This window comes from Heterobasidion irregulare (assembly GCF_000320585.1).
Source record: "Heterobasidion irregulare TC 32-1 unplaced genomic scaffold scaffold_03, whole genome shotgun sequence".
Taxonomy (NCBI): domain Eukaryota; kingdom Fungi; phylum Basidiomycota; class Agaricomycetes; order Russulales; family Bondarzewiaceae; genus Heterobasidion; species Heterobasidion irregulare.
Window position 1 is genome coordinate 150,283 of NW_009258199.1, and position 17,228 is coordinate 167,510.

At 56.3% G+C, this 17,228-nt stretch overlaps 11 protein-coding genes across 11 annotated transcripts; 9 read left to right on the forward strand and 2 right to left on the reverse strand.

Moving 5' to 3' along the window:
• Positions 1–96: 96 nt before the first annotated feature.
• Positions 97–589, forward strand: HETIRDRAFT_314327 (uncharacterized protein; the record flags this gene model as incomplete). Its single annotated transcript, XM_009545068.1, has 2 exons — positions 97–349; positions 408–589. Coding segments are annotated over 2 exons (435 nt in total), but the record flags the coding sequence as incomplete, so codon positions are not given.
• A 459-nt stretch (positions 590–1,048) lies between these two features.
• Positions 1,049–1,584, forward strand: HETIRDRAFT_232883 (uncharacterized protein; the record flags this gene model as incomplete). Its single annotated transcript, XM_009545069.1, has 2 exons — positions 1,049–1,097; positions 1,151–1,584. Coding segments are annotated over 2 exons (483 nt in total), but the record flags the coding sequence as incomplete, so codon positions are not given.
• Positions 1,585–2,058: 474 nt separating this feature from the next.
• Positions 2,059–5,699, reverse strand: HETIRDRAFT_314126 (uncharacterized protein; the record flags this gene model as incomplete). Its single annotated transcript, XM_009545070.1, has 10 exons — positions 2,059–2,254; positions 2,357–2,821; positions 2,910–3,162; positions 3,288–3,638; positions 3,704–3,808; positions 3,915–4,358; positions 4,407–4,786; positions 4,823–5,198; positions 5,254–5,413; positions 5,466–5,699. The coding sequence occupies 10 exons, from the start codon at positions 5,697–5,699 to the stop codon at positions 2,059–2,061; spliced, it is 2,964 nt and encodes a 987-aa protein (XP_009543365.1).
• Positions 5,700–6,588: 889 nt separating this feature from the next.
• Positions 6,589–7,104, forward strand: HETIRDRAFT_170042 (uncharacterized protein; the record flags this gene model as incomplete). The annotated part of the gene is made up of 2 exons (XM_009545071.1): positions 6,589–6,862; positions 6,917–7,104. 2 exons carry the CDS (start codon positions 6,589–6,591, stop codon positions 7,102–7,104), a joined length of 462 nt encoding a protein of 153 aa, XP_009543366.1.
• A 463-nt stretch (positions 7,105–7,567) lies between these two features.
• Positions 7,568–8,106, forward strand: HETIRDRAFT_314712 (uncharacterized protein; the record flags this gene model as incomplete). The annotated part of the gene is made up of 2 exons (XM_009545072.1): positions 7,568–7,616; positions 7,670–8,106. The coding sequence occupies 2 exons, from the start codon at positions 7,568–7,570 to the stop codon at positions 8,104–8,106; spliced, it is 486 nt and encodes a 161-aa protein (XP_009543367.1).
• A 1,544-nt stretch (positions 8,107–9,650) lies between these two features.
• Positions 9,651–10,116, forward strand: HETIRDRAFT_170044 (uncharacterized protein; the record flags this gene model as incomplete). Its single annotated transcript, XM_009545073.1, has 2 exons — positions 9,651–9,875; positions 9,928–10,116. The coding sequence occupies 2 exons, from the start codon at positions 9,651–9,653 to the stop codon at positions 10,114–10,116; spliced, it is 414 nt and encodes a 137-aa protein (XP_009543368.1).
• A 575-nt stretch (positions 10,117–10,691) lies between these two features.
• Positions 10,692–11,809, forward strand: HETIRDRAFT_438745 (uncharacterized protein; the record flags this gene model as incomplete). The annotated part of the gene is made up of 1 exon (XM_009545074.1): positions 10,692–11,809. A coding segment is annotated over one exon (1,034 nt), but the record flags the coding sequence as incomplete, so codon positions are not given.
• Positions 11,810–12,250: 441 nt separating this feature from the next.
• HETIRDRAFT_102298 (uncharacterized protein) lies at positions 12,251–13,082 on the reverse strand (the record flags this gene model as incomplete). The annotated part of the gene is made up of 2 exons (XM_009545075.1): positions 12,251–12,678; positions 13,022–13,082. 2 exons carry the CDS (start codon positions 13,080–13,082, stop codon positions 12,251–12,253), a joined length of 489 nt encoding a protein of 162 aa, XP_009543370.1.
• A 113-nt stretch (positions 13,083–13,195) lies between these two features.
• Positions 13,196–13,971, forward strand: HETIRDRAFT_408011 (uncharacterized protein; the record flags this gene model as incomplete). The annotated part of the gene is made up of 1 exon (XM_009545076.1): positions 13,196–13,971. A coding segment is annotated over exon 1 (190 nt), but the record flags the coding sequence as incomplete, so codon positions are not given.
• HETIRDRAFT_415374 (uncharacterized protein) lies at positions 13,382–13,537 on the forward strand (the record flags this gene model as incomplete). Its single annotated transcript, XM_009545077.1, has 1 exon — positions 13,382–13,537. The coding sequence occupies one exon, from the start codon at positions 13,382–13,384 to the stop codon at positions 13,535–13,537; it is 156 nt and encodes a 51-aa protein (XP_009543372.1).
• Positions 13,972–15,667: 1,696 nt separating the features above from the next.
• On the forward strand, positions 15,668–17,093 carry HETIRDRAFT_312718 (uncharacterized protein; the record flags this gene model as incomplete). The annotated part of the gene is made up of 4 exons (XM_009545078.1): positions 15,668–15,831; positions 16,593–16,698; positions 16,755–16,805; positions 16,860–17,093. 4 exons carry the CDS (start codon positions 15,668–15,670, stop codon positions 17,091–17,093), a joined length of 555 nt encoding a protein of 184 aa, XP_009543373.1.
• Between the last annotated feature and the right edge of the window lie 135 nt (positions 17,094–17,228).

The window sequence follows — 17,228 nt, forward strand, 5'->3', positions numbered from 1 at the left end:
CACGGAGACACGTCCTGGAATGGGGCAGTGGAAGATTTGTGTCGGCAGCCACCATCGAAAGGGTTCGCGTGGCCCGACGTCCTGTCTGCCGTGGAGATGGATAGTACTGCCGTAGCGATTCCAGGACCACCGGAGCAGTATGACACGTCCTCACACGTGCGAGAGGTACCGATACCCAAAAACAAATGGCTTTTCAGTGTACACGATCAGATGTCCGGAGAGTCCAACACTCGCATACAGCTCCCTCAGAAGGCACTGGAACAATCACAGACTCGGTGCGGTACTCACGCCACTGACATGTTGAGCAGCGCTTTGTGTGTCAATCACGCCATCAATCTGCACATCGTCGGTGAGTGCAGCACTAGCTCACTATCTTGATCTCATCTCAGTATCTTGATAAAACTTAGACGATGTGGCATCGATCTGGTGGTACGATCATCAGGGTACCATCCGCTCTGAGGCAATGAACTTCATACAGGATCTACCGCGTTTCTTGGTCCTTCTCCTAACGTTTCAACGTTTCACCCTCGAGGACTGGGGCGTAAACACGATGCTGAATCCAAAGGCTCGTGACATCCACGATGCCGCCGCGTCGCATGAGGTAAATGCCGCTATCCAAGCGTCGCCTTTTGAGTTCCAATTTCCCGCTTCTAGCGCGAACAAGGGCGCCAAGGTCGAGATCAACCCCAAAGAGCTACTTCACAGTCGGTGGAGCCTACGTGGACGGGCGACGCGTGTGGTAGGTGCCAGCAGCCAATCTCGACACCCCGTCACGGGAGACAGCTTAGACCACGTCCCGCTTGTCGTCAAGCTATCTTGGCCGGAGACGTGGCGATGGAGCGAGCAGACTGTGCTGGCCCGGGCCAAGGCGTGTGGAAAAGGCAGCCGCGACGTCGAGAATCATCTTCCGGACTTGATCTGCTCGTATGACCTTGGCTACTCGACCGGCACAATTCGCAAAGCTGTCGGTGTGTCCGAGTCGGAACACAGTCCGAAGGAGCCCCGAGTGCTTCGGGTAACGCTCTTTCGACGACTCTATCCCCTGACCATGCTCGGTGGGGAACAATTTGTCGCTGCCTGGCTTGGATGCATTCGATGTGCGTGTCTCCGTTCTGCTGTAGACGGTCGTGCACTGATAGATTACACTCAGGCCACTACGTGCTGTGGACGAAGGGTGTCCGACACAACGATCCTAGCTTGGCTAATCTGATGCTTCGGCGTACGAACGACAGATACTACGGGGTGATGAACGACTGGGACCTCGCCACTGTGGTTGGCGAGTCTCCAGATACCAAGCGGGGCGTACTGACAGGCACAGTGCCGTTCATGGCGCAGGATGAGCTCTTCAAACTCGCGGTGAAGCAGAGCGACACGCGCATCTACCGGTATGACCTCGAAGCCTTTGTGTGGATCCTCCTCTGGGTCTGTGTCCGGTACCAGGACACCCGCCTGCTCCTGAATCCGGAGCTTAGCCACTGGAAGTCGTTCGACTTCGGCGGCATCGCAAGCTCGAAGCAGGCCTACATCGACCATGAATGGCGCGAGCGCCACGCTGTGCGCCCGACCAAGTCATGGGAGAACGAGTGGCGTCTAGTTTGGAAGCTCCTCGACTGGTTAGAGCAGAGCTTCGTGGTGCGCGAGGCTATCCGACGGCGCGCGGCCGATCGCTTCCACGACGACGACGACGACGACGATGCGCCCGTGGAGACGTACGAAGAGCCTGCAGACGATGCGACGTACCTTTCCTTCATGGCAGTCCTCACGGACGTCGGCCAGTCGGTCGCGAGCCTCAGCTGGCTGCTCGATCTCGTGCGCCCTGTGAAGAAACGGCGTCTGCGTAAGCGCGCGACGCGCCGCCGTTAGAATGCGATACCAGTCTGGTTGTAGCCCTAAGTCTGTCCCGAACGTTTGTTTTCAATCCGCGCTGTACTTTTTGTGAAACGGGTCCATGTAGCGCTCTATCCTATGTAAATACCAAACGCGTCCACTGACCACGGAATATATGATATACACCTTACTCTTCGGCCTGACGCCGCATACACGCACGAAGTGGGGTTATCACTGTCCGCGCGCTGGCCACCGCATGCTTGGCCATGTGGTCCCGCCCCAGTACCGCGGGCCGACGCGCACGACGACGAGTGCACAGACGGCGACCCAGGCGCAGTCGAACACGACGTACGTGTCCCGCGCGCTGCGCAGGAACGCGAAGAGCGCGCCCACGGAAAGCAGCCAGCGCACGGAGACTCTCTCGAACCTGCAACCGCGGACGCGCAACCAAGGCAGCGTAAGCGCGCACCGAATCGATAACTCAAAGCAGGAGAGAGGGCAGAGAGAGGAGGCGAAAGAAGGCACTTACGGCGCGCGCGCGAGCACGGGCCCGCGGGCCCACGACGCGTAGTCAACGAGCACGAGGAACGGCGCGACGGCGAAGAAGCCGCGATCTCCAGCGGCGAACGGCGCGGCATACCCCGCGCTTGCAAGCGCGCGCACCCAGACGACGAGCACGGGCGCGACAAGCGGCAGGAGCCAGGTCATCAGGAGGAGCGCATGCGCGGCGTGGTTGTGCGCGTCGTGGCGCTGTGCGCTCGGGCTCGCGCACTGGGGCGAGGGCGGTGACGACGGGTGGGGAGGGGAGACGGAGCGCGGGGTGGGTGAGGAGAGCGTGGTAGGTAGCGGGGCGGCGGTCGTGGCGCAGGTGAAGAGGTGGATGATCCAGCAGCCGAGGAAGGCGACCTGCCACGGGACGACCACGGCGATGAGGACGAACATGAGGATGAGCGAGACGACAGTGTTGCGTCGGATACCTGCATCATCGCGCTTTCTGCACCCCCACGAGCGGCAGCCCAATCAGATCAAACTACGAATAGAGACAGAGGGAGGGAAAGGCGCGCGGGGAAGAAGGGCCTTACCTCTCGCCGAGCCTGCGCAGCTTCCCGAGCGGCCACATGAGCGCGCGCAGCGCGTACCAGCTCATGCCCACGAGGCCCGTCGAGAGCAGGAGCAGGACCGGTGCGAGCGGCGCGAACACAGGCTCGCCCGCGTTTCCAAGGTACCATCCCTCCGGAAGCGGCACGAACGAGAGCACGAGCGCTGCGCCAAGCAGCCACCTCACGCGCACGCGCGCAAACGCCTCGAGTGATGCCGCCACGCCCGGCATCGCGCCTGCCGTGCACCGAATTGATACGGCACAATCACACGACGCATACGAAAAAGCAACACCCCCGCCCAGACCGTCAGCACAACGTCGCATGAGAGAATGGGCCAACAAAGGATGCGGAGACACGCACCACTCCGCTCCGCATTCGCGAGCGCGTCGCTCCACGCGTACAGCACGACGCCGACCGCCCACCCTGCGCATGCGGCCCAATATCGCGCTGCCGCACGCCCGAGCGTAGCCCATGCGTCGACGTGCAGGCGCACTGCGCGCAAGCGGCATGCGGGGGCACTCGTGTTGGCGTCGGCGGCATCGGCATGCGCGTACGCGTACACCGTCAAACTGAGCCCCCGCGTGCGCGGCGCGAGGAATGGCGCGCCTGCGTGCGCATGCAGGAGGAGCGGGACGCGTTTATGCGGGTGGAGCGGGTAAAAGTGGGATTCGACGGTGGAGGCGAGCTCAAGCAGGGGCGGGAGGAGGGCATCTGCGTCGAGGAGAAAAAGGAGGGCGAGTGGGTCAGAGCGGGCCAGAGGGTAGGTCGATGCGCACCATCGCATGACCCAGTCGCGCCCGGGTCGAAAACGGGCGTCAAGCGATACGCGACAAGCGCGCTCGCCAGGAGCTGCGGCAGCGCAAGCATGGTGCGCACCCGCCCTGGTCCACCTGCATCGAGCGCGATCTCGACGTCGTTGTACATTAGCTCTTCGCGCACGCGCGGTCGTCATTATCGTCCTCGTCAGCGGCGGCCTAACGGGTGCACAGAGCATCACAAGGTAGCACAACGCACCGTGCACGGCAATATCGCTCGCCGCCTCTGCCCCTACCACCGGCTGCTCAACGAATCCGCCCGCCGCCCACCCCTTCCCGTCCGCGTGCAAAACATCCACCACGACCCATCGCTGCGCGCTGTCTACACCTTCGATAGCGGGTGGGACACGCGCCGAGAAGAGCACTACCCCCTCGCTCTCATCTACTCCTTCATTTGGGAGGGGGAATGGGGCGCCAGGGCGTGGGTGCGGAAGTACTCGAAGGGTGTCAGCTGCAAGGGGAGTGCACTTCGGCAGCGACGGCGATCCTTCTGCCGGGAGCGATCCTGGTGCTACGGCTGTGCAGAGCCGAACGTCAACAACCAGCGCACCGGAATGATGGGGCCCGACGCTGCGGACGGTGCCCCGCGCGACGTATAGCACAAACGCGTAGCCGCCTCGCTCCCTTCTTCTCACGGCGTCGTGAGCATTGTCGTCATCGTTACCTTCCACGGGCAGCGGGACGTAGTACGAGCGCACCTCCGTCGGGGCACGCAGCGCAAAGTCGGCACTAGAGACAAGCACGGAGCGCGCATGGGAGAGCCCGAGCGGGTGCGCATCCGATTGCCAAAAAGCGGGGGCGGGGTCTCGCGGCGCTGCCGGCGCGTTCCTGTCTGCAAGCCATTTGTCCAGCACCGCGCTGCGCATGTGCTCAAGGCTCAAGCTGGCGGTGCTCGAGTTGGAGGCAGGCAGAGGGAGCGCGCCGAGCTCGAGGGCAGCGCGGGCGACGCGCCATCGGACCTGGTGACACCAAACCATGGCCTGGTGCCCGACGCCGGACCAGCAGCCCTCGAGCGCGCTTGTGAATACTGTCCGGCGGTACGGGCTCATGACCACTTCTACGTCTACCTCGCGCGGAGACGCATCGGAGGCCGGAGGGCTGGGCAAGACGCACGATTCGGATGCAACCATACCGTCTGCGGCACCTCCACAGAGAGATAGCACTGGCGTGCGCGCCTCAGCAAGCGCGCGAGCATTGGCGGCGTAGAGGCGCGCGAGGCTGCGATCCAGACGCGCTGGTGAAAGCGTGTGTGGGGTGGCCAGGGTCATAATAGATGCGATGCGCGGATGCGGAAGGAGGTGTACGGCGACGGCGCCGCCCATAGAGTGGGCAACGAGGGTAATGGGGGTGTGAGGCGGGTAGAGAGAGAGGATGTATGCGATGGCGCTGGCCGTGTAGGAGGCTTGCGCGGCGAGTGTGGGCCCGTGAAGGGCAGATAGATCTTCGTTGAAGTCGACTACGGGAGAGTAGGAGGGTTAGGAGGGGGTAGGGGGAGGAGGAGAGACGCGCACCGGCGTAGACGTCGAGAGGCTTGATACCACGAGAGGAGAGGCCCGGATCGGGAACGCGCGGGGCGGTGTAGAATTGTCGGGCGGCAGAGGAGGCGATGGAGCGGACCTGGCGGGAAGAGCCCGCGTTGCCGGGGATGAAGAGGACGGGGGCACCGCGGGGCTAGGCGTTACGTTCACGACAGTCAGGGCGAGCGAGGAGGAAAAAAACGCACTTGTGAAGACGCATCGGTGTCCCAGACGACCTCGCGGTAGAGCCAGAGGCTGTAGCGCGCAGCGAGCGGCGACCACGAGGCGTCGAGGGCGCGCTGGAGCACGTATGACGGCGCCATGTACGACATGCGGCAGCCCTGAGGGGACAGCGCCGTGGTGGTGTCTGACGCAGCGCGGAAAAGCGCATAGACAGCGACGAGGGCGGCGAGGGCGAAGGCGGACAGCAGGCGGGCCATCGTCGTCGTCACTGTCGACGGTGTCGACAAGCCTCCCCGTGACCGGTGGGGTGCACGTGCTTAGGGTACGCATGACCAGTCACGGGTGTTCGCCTTCGTGGTATCGTATTAGCACCCACTGCCAACGGCCTCGAGTCAATTCCGGGAGGTTCGACACAACTCTCAAAGGTGGCGATGTTGCGCAGTGGCAATGATAACCATAGCTCACGGTGAGTCGAACTCTTATATGTCGAATGTTGCATCATGGGCTAAATTCATGGCTTTTTGTCTTTGCAAGCTTGAACCAGGACGCTGCGAATACAAGGAACTAGGTCATACACCGCAACACCTGCGGGCTTGACCAGCTCCTCAAGTACTTCCTGAAACAGTGTGTCATTGATGGCGAAGATCGAATCAAAGTCGACCAGGACACGCTGCTGCAGCAATGTCTCAACGAAGTGCTTCCGATCTCAACGAACAAGAGATGCAGACGCTCTTACATGCTTAGTAGTTGCTTTCATTCATGGGTTGCTACATCATATTGATATTATTAATCTCCTCAGCTACGCATTTGCAGAGACAGATAAACTCGAACACCGTGCCATGAGGCTGATGGAGGCACGCCAGGTATCGTTCATTGGCATCTGTAACTACGCTCTACACAAATTGAGCATACTAGACTGCTTGCCTCTGCGGGGCCCATCTCCTGATGAGATCCTTTTTTATTGGATACCTAATCTACTGACTCTCAAAAGTGATCGCGAGAAACAAATTCCTTGTACATGCTTCGTCATCATAACCTCTCTTGCTTCTGCAAGACGTGCATCGAATCAACACCAAGATGTATCCTGGACCATGGCGGCTGAGAACCTCTGCCAACATCTGCCATCATATGGATTCGTGTGGCCCGATGTTCTATCTGCCGTGGAAATGGCATAAATCCACAGCCATCCCACGACCCCCACCGCAGTACAGTAACACCCCCCCTCATGTTGCATCAGTATCTCAGCCGAAGAAGTTCGATGAATGGGGTATAAACACACAGATAACCGAAGAATCAAACATTCGCATACCTTTCTCTAAATTGGACCTGCAGAAATCACACATTCAATGCGGAATTCGTGCGACTAATATGCTCAACAGCGCTTTGAATGTCAACCATGTCATCAACATGCACATCGTTGGTGAGTTCAACAGCTTGACTTGCTCAGCATCTCGATCTCATCTCTCAAACACAGACGATGTGGCCACTATCTGGTGGTATGATCGCCAGGGTATCATCCGCTCTCAGGCAATGAACTTTATACAAGATCTACCGCGTTTTTCGGTCCTTCTTCTCACTTTTCAGAGATTCACCCTCGAGGACTGGGGCATCGATGCAGTTCTCAATCGCAAGGCTCACAAATTCTACGATGCTGCCACATGAGGTAAACGTCGCCGTCCAAGCGTCGCCTTTTGAGTTCCAATTTCCGGCTTCTGGTTCGAACGAGGGTGCCAAAGTCGAGTTCAATCCCAAGGAACTCCTCTATGGTCGATGGGGACTGCGTGGACGGGCGACACGTGTGGTAGGTGCTACGAGCCAATCTCGTCACTCCGTGACAGGAGATAGCCTCGACCACATCCCGCTCGTCGTCAAGCTCTCCTGGCCGGAGACGTGGCGATGGAGTGAGCAGACCGTGCTAGCCCGTGGCAAGGCGTACGGGAAAGGCAACTGATACGTCGAGAATCACCTTCCGGACTTGATTTGCTCGTAAGAGATTTGCTCGTAAGATCTTGGTTACTCGACCGGGACGTTTCGCAAGGCTGTCAATGTGTCCGAGTAGAAATACAGTCCGAAGGAGCTCCGAGTGCTTCGGGTAACGCTCTTTCGACGACTCTATCCCCTGACCATGCTCGGTGGGGAACAATTCGTTACTGCCTGGCTTGGATGCATTCAATGTGCGTGTCTCCGTTCTGCTGTAGACGGTCGTGCACTGATAGATTATACTCAGGCCACTACGTGCTGTGGACGAAGGGTTTCCGACACAACGATCCCAGCTTGGCTAATCTGATGCTCAGGCGCACGAATGACAAGTACTACGGGGTGATGAACGACTGGGACCTCGCCACTGTGGTTGGCGAGTCTCCAGATACCAAGCGGGGTGAAGTGACAGGTACTATGCTGTTTATGGCGCAGGATGCACTATTCAGGCTCGCGATGGAGCAGGGAGACCAGCATATTTACCGGCATGACCTCGAGGCCTTCGTCTGGATCCTCTTTTGGGTCTGCATCCAGTACAAAGATACCCACCTCATGGCGGGCTTGCCGCTGGGTGATTGGAACACTTTCAGTCCCAGCAACATTGCAAGCGAGAAGCAGTGCCTCATGGACCCGCGATCGCTTCTGCGCGTTCACATAACGCCTATAGACTCATGGAAGAGTGAGTAGATCTTGGTCTCGAAGGTCTTGGACTGGATGCACGAGAGTTTAGTCTTCCGAGAGAAGGACAGTGTGATCTGGGGGGGGGGGGTACAAAGAGCCTGCAGATACCACAACATACCTAGCGTTCATGGCGGTCCTTACTGAGGTCGGCTATTCACATGCGCCGCTGCGCTGGCTACTCGATCTCGCACTCCCGGTGCAGACAGGACGCTTCCAATTTCGGGGAGCTTGACAATCTTAGATGGTAGATCTGGTTCGCCTTCAACTGCTGGCTGTGTTTGCCATGGTGTTGGGGGACGATCAACAAACAAATTTCCGTTGAACAGAAAAACAACACAGTGTAAGGAGAGGGTTCGAGTTCGGATCGAATAGCACTGCTTTTTGTTGATTCAAATCAGACCACCGCGACATCTCCGCGGTGCGTGGCGCACCGTGCTCCTTACCACTCTTCAATGCTTCTTCAGGCGTGGCATGCACAATCACGGTCGAATGATCCTCAATGTTGTCACAGCCAACGAGTGACGCCGCGCATCAACGAACAAAGTAAGACTGAAAATACGGTAGCACACTTTTGGACGGGCACGGTTGGTAAAAGCTTACATGCACGGTCCGGAGAACAGACGACTGTTTTGCCAAGTATAAGCAAACTCTTATGTTCTCAACACGTGTCCCTTGAGCGCTGCACACAATGCTATTTCTTGACGAATAAACAGAGTGTTTGTTTTGTATGAGCACATGCCACAATGCTGCGAGCAGCGCCTTGACTCACCGTCTGTGTGTACTCGACGCGCCCCGCAGATACCTTTCCAAGTTGGCGGAATCTAGCCCAAGCTGCATTCGCACCGCGAAGACACGATCTCCAGACTGGCGGATCTATAACATAGAACTTAAGTAGTCACACCAGCGGCGATGTCTCGAATACGCTGATAGGTCACCTAGGACCCCAAAAAAGGTAAGGTTAGGAACGCAACATCTGAAAGTAAGTAGGGAGAAAAGCTTCTGCAGAGACGTAGCACGGAGTAGCAATCACCTGGGTCAGGCATGTAAAGAAAAGGAGTCAACGGAGACGCTCTTATGCCACCAGACGATCGCGACAACGATCGAGATGTAAGGTCGGGGTTCCACCGCCCGAGATCACACGGGACCAAACAAAACCCTTACACAACACCCTACAACACCTTGGGGCAGTGACAGAACTCAACGCAAGCCCCGCCGGACGCAACATCATTGTCCACAGCCCGAATTTGCAATCAGGTGATCGTAAACAGCTGTAGCCAGGCCCAGGTATCCTTGAATGAAGCCTCGCTTTGTTTGTGGTGGCGCCGCGTTTCTCTGCCACAAGAGACAGCACAAAGCACCGGCGGAACTTGTTAGTCGCGCGGTTGGTCCCGCTGGGCGCGTGTGAAATGGGGTTGTATGCGTTCCTTTGTTCATGCGCAGTCAAGATGACCCCATAAAAGCGCAAGCGGGAGATGGACAATTAGACAGTTCACCAACCCATTGCTACTCGCCTGACCACGACGAGACTTTTATCCCACTCATCCTCTGAAATGTCCGACACAGACGAGCTGATCAGGATGGCTTTCCAGGAAACCTGCGACGGTGTGCCCGCCCCAGACCCCAACGGCCAATTCGATATGACCAGGTTCAATTTCCCCTCTAATATGTTCAATGCGCAGCCCCTTCCCGACATTTCCACATTTGGCCTGGCGGGCGCGGACCTGGTGCCACCCGAGGGAACACAAGAAGAAGCCGACTTGATGCAGATGCTGGAGGTAAGGTTCGTATTGGAATATGCATATTCAACGCCAATCTGACCTTCTACAGGAAAACGGCATCAGCATCGGCCTCCCAGCTAGGGTCCCGTACATGGACCACAATTATGACCAAGGCCTCTCCCTGATCTTCCCGTCCGGCACCACATCCGCTATGACCAGATCTGCAACCGACGGGAACGGATATGCCACACAGTCCGCCGTGGATCCTGAATGGTTTTCGCGGAGTAAGTCGAGATAGATCTACTGTGGCACGATACATCGCCACTAACGTTCTCTCTCCAGACTACTCGAGACCCGCTCCCCAGCCTTTGCCGCTTACACTTACCTCCTCAGAGAGTTTCGCAATTGCCAATGAGACAATTCCACCGCCCCCCATCGCCCGCAGAAAGAGGCCGGCGGAAGCTGACAGCGCCGCATGGCGTACTGCCAAGCGCGGGAGGTGGGATGGCATAAGCACGATGGAGGAAATCCCTCCATCCGCGCAAACACAAACTCAATCTAGTAGGCTCTTGAGAGCCTACGAAAGCACCGAGGGCAATGCCCTCAAGCTTGACAACGTAACAACAAGAACTTTCGGTGGCGAGGAGAATTTCCTTGCCACCTTATCAGTCCCGGTCGCTGTGTCATCGTCAGCCCAAGGGCTTTGGCCTACAATGCCATCAAGCGCGATCTCAGAGACGCAGACGCCGTTCATGGCCGCTGGGTACAGCGGCCAACCCTTCTCTCTCCCGATCGGCGCGCAGCCCACAGTCCAGCAGCCCGCACCGATGCTGCCATGGGATACGATACCAGAGACGCATCAGCTATTCGGCTCGATGCCGTATATGCCGACGGAGTACGGTTTCGACTTCGCCCAGCCGCCTTTCACCACCGCAGAACAGTCACCCCACGAGGAATTGCTGCCATGGCTGCCAAGCGCTGAGATGGAGGATCTCTTCTTGCTGCGGTCGATGCCTTGCATGCCGATCGAGAACAACCTTGATGCGTCCTTCGCCCCTATCGCCGCACAGCCCTCCGACCAAGCCAAGCTGACGCCGCAGCCATCAAGGTACCCACTAAGGAGTCAACAGCCTCGTCGGGAGTGCCACATGAATCCTGCAGGGCCTCAGCCCTTCCCCTTCCCTGTTGCCGCGCCCACGTTCGACACAGGACCATATCAGACAGATGATCATCTCTCATCAGCTGGGATCACGTCGGGGACATCCGGCTCGTCTTCCTCGTCAACGGTGCCATCGACTTCCAAGCCCAAAAGGCGAAAGCAACCCCCTCGTGCTTGCGCGTCATCCTCATCCACGGCGCCATCGACAGCCAAAGCAAAAAATCAAAAACAACCACCTCGAGCATCCGGCTCGAAGACGCCATCGACTGCGAAGCCCAAGAAGAATATTCCTCCACGGATATTGGGCGCGTCATCCTCCTCATCGACGGCACCATCGACAGCCAAGGCCAAAAAGCGAAAGCCCCCTCAGACACCGTATGACCCGAACGGGATCGGGTGTCATATCTGCAAGGGAGGATTCACGAAGCAGTCAGAGGTAACGAAGCACCTCAAGACCAACAAGCACCGCCTGAACGTGTTCGCGTTGCTGTACCCGGAACTGGAACTGTGCGCGTCACAACTGAAGAAGAATTTCACGTGCCCGGAGTGCGGTAAGGGGATGGTCAGAGCGTGGGTGGTGGTTCGACACTTAGAACTGAAACATGGGACGACTGCGAAGAAAGCGAGCGTGAAAACGGTGGATGATGCAGGCGTGCAGACTGCGGACGATGTGGACGTGGAGAGAGTGGATGAGTCAGACGCGGGGACAGGGGACGACGCAGATGCGGATGACGATGAGTCGGATTGAACATCTAGTAGGTGGAGAAGAGATTAAATCAGTTGTCCCTCTCTCAGCGAGAGAAGAATAGTCAGGAGTCTTCATGATGCAGTGACGACAATCGACTTGATTTACCTCGCTATCACTGCATAGATCTTGATCCCCTTGATTCTTTGTGAACAACCCGCACTGAGATTGTCTTTGACCTCAACATGACCGGTATTAATGAGGGGCGCCAACGACTGTCCTGAGAAGGCTCTGCGCTGTGAGTAGAGGGAATTAGAGATGATCGATGGAGCATACAGACGGAATAAACGAGGCTCGTGACGCGCGCGGTCTGTCGGGCCGGGGCGATGATTCGATGAACCACGTGTGTTTTTCCCAATCCTCTTGGTTCCCGTGTTTGTTATACAACCGTTGAATGCCACAAGTCATCGAGATACACCTCCACAAAAACAGATGCTTACTCGGTTGAATTGAAGCATGCTGTCTACAAGGCGGTACATTCACCTATTGACTGTCGTATAAGGCTCAACACAACATACACAGGCCCACTCATATGTTCCTTATAGCAGCGTTGAGCAGATCCTTAGGAATCCATTGCGAGAAAAATTCAGGATCCATCGCTGCGCCCGGATTCTGCGACTTCCGCAACTGGGTAGCCTCCTCATCCCCAGCCTGGTAGATCTGCTGCCACCTCTGTGAAGCCCATAGTATAGAGGTCCATGTCTCTTCATTGGATTCGTTAATCGCCGCATACACATCACTCGTCAAGCCAGAGCACCAGATATCGTACGCTGTGAATTTCTTCTTCGGCTCCCCCGGTGCTTGCTTTTCATCAGAGCCTTCTGCCTCAGGCTGGTTTGCATCCGGTAATACCAGTTCAGCAGGCAGAGTGGTACCAGTGGCAGTGGTTTTCTGGTGATCATCGGCGACCGACGGAGGAATGGCTTCTGAGCCCTCTGACTGAGACACTTTCGTCTCTGAAAAAGGAGATGGGGGGGCTTCAAAAACGTCGTGCGAGCTGCTAAAGCGAGAAAGATTCGGATGATAGGCACGTTCGCGTCCTCTCCGAAAAGCCCTAGGTCATATGCGTCCATGGCGTCCAATAACCCTGGATTTATTGACATCGCATGACAATGGTCACTATTGAACTGCAGCAGGATCACCGCAAGTGATTCGCAAACAGTCATTAGCCCTCGAATCGATCAGAACCACTTGACTATCAGAGCTGTAGAAAGCAGTGTCGTGGACTGACCTTAACGCAGAGAACAGTTGCTATAAGAAAGGGGCGCATCAATTTTGGTGAGAAGATGGTAGACATACCTGCATCTGCGACGATGAGGCTGGTATCGAGTGACCTCCAGGAGAGGAAGGGAGAGGTCATCGACTGTTCATTCGGAAGCGTACAAGCGCCCGCATCAGAGCACGTGTACATGCACGTGCACCCGCGGTCGCTGCTCTCCAGTGCTCTCCCCGCCCCCGCCGTCGACTGAATCAACGTCCTCACCACACAGCGTCTGGCCTAGACGGCGCTGGCGGTATATATCACCGACGTGACTCTTCCATATCCTGCGCGCGCCTCTCACCTGCACGCACTTACACACACCGTCATACACTGCAGGTTGTACCCAACGCTGCGCGACTCCATCTACGCTCTGACGCGTTCACTTCCTTCGGGCCTCGATGTTGTCAAACGCACCACTACTTGACGTGCCTTGCCAGTGTGAGCCCTCTGCCCTCCCGCTTGCTATCTCTACCGTGCAACGCCACCCCGCCCGATCCCTGCGCCGCTCGTCTAAATCTGGTCCTGGATCGGCGCGTCCTGCAGCATATCCGTGATCGTGGCCGTCTTGATCCAATCGCGCTATTCTCTTGACTGTGAAATCATGCCGTTTGTGGCTAGCAAAGTGGGTACCTCTCTTGCCTGTTGCGTCTCTGCCGCAGTTCCTTCCTCTCTGCCTTTTCTGCGCCGTCCTCCGTACCTTCCTACAGATCTCGCCGCCCTGTCTGACTGACACAGATCCAAAGCATCTTCGCCTTCCCTATGTACGGCGACCATGATGCCCCGCTCACCCAGCCGCACGCGCTCCTCGGTAGTCACTCCATCGGTGTGCTCCTCGGTATCCCCTACTCACGCGCTTCGCCCAGGTCCAGTGTTCTGCGCAGTGCAGCGAGCGTGCGCGTCGTACGAAAGACGATGTTACCAGGGAAGTACGATGGAGACGTTGCGCTGATAATAGCGAAAGGAACGAGTGAGTGGGCGCGTGAGCATAAGAGACTGAGGCGCGAACGATGAGCATGGCGTTGGGGATCTGTCGCGTTCGGACGCTGCCGCAGAAGATGATCATTCCCACCTTGCATTCACGGCGAGTGCACAGATATGCTGGACCATGTCGAGCACGAGCCCGGGGCTCTTAGAATGCGTGTAAGTGAGTCAGTGAGTCATGTCGTCGATGAATCCGCCTGTCAGAGCAAGAAAAAAATAAATTACGAGGACGTTGTTCTTGTACAATGGATATCGGTGGCGGGCTCGACTGTGGGAGGGTGTGCGGACGGCGAGCTAACCACATTGTACACCCAGTACCAATCAAGCAAGCGCTCGTTCTAGGAGAGGCAGTGGAGAGGCGCCCACATTGGAGCGTGAGCAGGCACGTGCGCGCTGAGCGCGACCTCGACATCCGCGCCTCTTTCTCTTCGCCCGTCTTGTTCGCCTGCACGTTCTGCGGCCTGTCCGCGACGATTCCGAGCTTTTTGGTGGCTAGCTATGTGCGTCCCTGTTCAATTCTCCTAACTCTCTTGTTTTTACATCTCGACTTAACTTCGCCGTTTCTCCACCTCCGTCCCGCATTCCACATTCCAGCCCCTTCCCACCCAAGGCGCCTCTATTGTCCTGATCTACGGTGCTTCTGACGCCCTGCTCATCTGACCACGCGTGTTCCTCCTTGGACTCATCGGCGCCAGCATCGCCAAGCTCTTCCGTCTACCCTCGCCCCAGCTGCACTGAATTCACATTACCGTCTCCCGCGCAAACGCAACCCCGCTGTTCCCGAGCACCGTAGAAGTCGGTGGTACTTCCTTCTCGTCGTCTTCCACGCTCGCGCCGCTCGTGCATAACGTCCAGCGGCGCCACCCCGCTTGACCATCTCCCCCTGTTGCGCTTTCCCATTATGCTGTATTGTAAGCTCATAAATGTACGCATTTGGGTGTTGGCTCAGATATGTGCATTCTTGAACCATGTCTGATGCACGCCGCACGGAAACTGCACAGAAAGGTTTGTACGCGGGACATCACGTGCGCCGCTGACGGCTCTGAGAATCATACAAGCCGCCCTTGTCCAATGATCTCCTCGTAGCCTACACACTCGTCCTCACCGCCTCTGATTGTGAGCAAGATCAACACCACGTTCGGTTCCTCATCCCTCCCTGTCCATCAGTCAGACGTCCGCGAATGGTCTCCCGACGCCGCCACAAGACTTGCTCATTGGGCTCGTCCGACACCAGTTACATTTGAGCTCCGCCATGTCGCCCGCGCTCAGCGGTACGGACGGCTTCGGTTGCATGGGCGCGCGACGCACTTGTATATCATCATTGCGACCGAGCGGGACCGGAGCGCGACTGATAATAAGGGGTATCGAAGGTCAATTACGCTTCATCAGAGTGTAGCATTCGTGTATCATTCTTTCACGATGAACGGAGATGACCCTATATCTGTCTATGATATACTGTTTTAGACAGTGCAATTGTCTCGAATGACTCTGTGTCTCACGCCTGTCTTGAAATTCGGATAGGGAATAATGTATATATACTATCGATGGACTGTACCGTTATGGTATCCAGCTCACTCTAGCTCCGATAGCGCTCACTTCCCGTGGCTGTTGTCCTTGGGAATCCTGTACGAGTACGTCGTTCTATCACCTAGCATCTCTCACTGTCTGCCCTTACACCTGTCCCACAGAATACTTTGTCAAACATGCCGGATTCGAATCCTGGATCTCAATTCCATAACATCTGGAAATCGGCCCTCACGAAATACAAACGAGACACCGACCGCGACTATTTTGAAGGCTGGCTAGGGGAAGATTCTCCGGATGCTCTGTTTAGACTCCTCGACGACGAGCTGAAAAGTTTCAAGCAGTATCAGAAGAAGCAGAACAAAGTGCGAGCGGCGATTCAGCCCGTTCTTGAACTGGTAATTGTGTCCTCAAAGACGATCGGAGAATCTCTAGCGACGGCGAGCCCTGCATCTACCCATATTTCTGAGATGTATACCTAACTTCGGTGACGATAGGTATCCCCACCCGCGAAAGCGGTTTCTGTCGCCATTCGGGCGTTGCTAAAGGTGTGTGTTCCGAGTATCAATCTTTTTCTCAGGACTGGTTTGAATGCCGTCGTCAATCTAGGCGGCAAAGGGCGTCAGTAGAAACTATGACATGATTATCGGGATGTTCGAGGAGATCAAAGGCTTCATGGGACGGCTGAAATGTCACATCCAACAAGAGATCACGGAAGCAATCAAGAAACTCATCGTTGACATCCTTGGGCAGCTACTCATGGTGCTCGGAGTGGCTACGAAGCGGATGAAGCAGAGTCGACTTGGTAGGAAGTTTCAGTGTTCATCGGATCAGAAGGCTGATATATTCAAAAGCAATCTCGAGGAAGAATACGGAAGTGACAGAAGCAATGGAAAATTTGCGGAGCTTATCAAATCAGGAGGTTCCACAGACCACTTCGTCGAACAAGCCAGCCACAAACCCTGAATCAGACTTCCTTGTCGCTTGGGATCTAGCGATCACCACCTACAACCAACACACCGGGAGCTACTATCTTATTGAAGGCGGTTTGGTGGCCAATTCCCCTGATGCTCTTTTTGGGATCCTCGACAACGAGCTGAACAGCTTCCAGGAGTATCGGAAGAAGGGAGAGAAAGTTCGACGTGCAATTGAGCCAGTTCTCAATATGGTGAATGTGTTCTCAGAGACAATAGGAGAAGGTGTAGCAATGGTGAGCAACATGTCTACCCAGATTGTCGGGATGATGTTGAACTTTGATGATATCAGGCATTCTCACCAGCGAAAGCGGTTTCAGTCGCTATCCGAGTCTTAATCAATGTGTGTGTTCCGATTACCGTTTGAGGATGGATCTGAATGCCGTCATCGATCTAGGGTGCAAGGGACGTTAGTGCACACTATGACATGATTATCGAGATGTTCGAAAAGCTCAAAGGCTTTATGGGACGTCTGGATGTTTATATCAAACAAAATATCACTGGCAAACTCAAGGGCCTCATCGTCGACATCCTCGCTCAGGTGCTCGTGGTGCTCGGAGTGGCCACAAAGTGGATAAACCAGAACCGTCTTTGTAAGGGCGTTGCGTTATTCACTGGAGAATGTGGCTGATGGTAGGTTCCAGGTCAATATTCAAAGGTACTTGTCGGGAAGAACACGGAGGTGACGGATGCGATGAGGAAACTGGAAATGTTTATTCACCAGGAGGTTCCTATGGTCACCGCTGAGATCCATGGCAACGTGGTG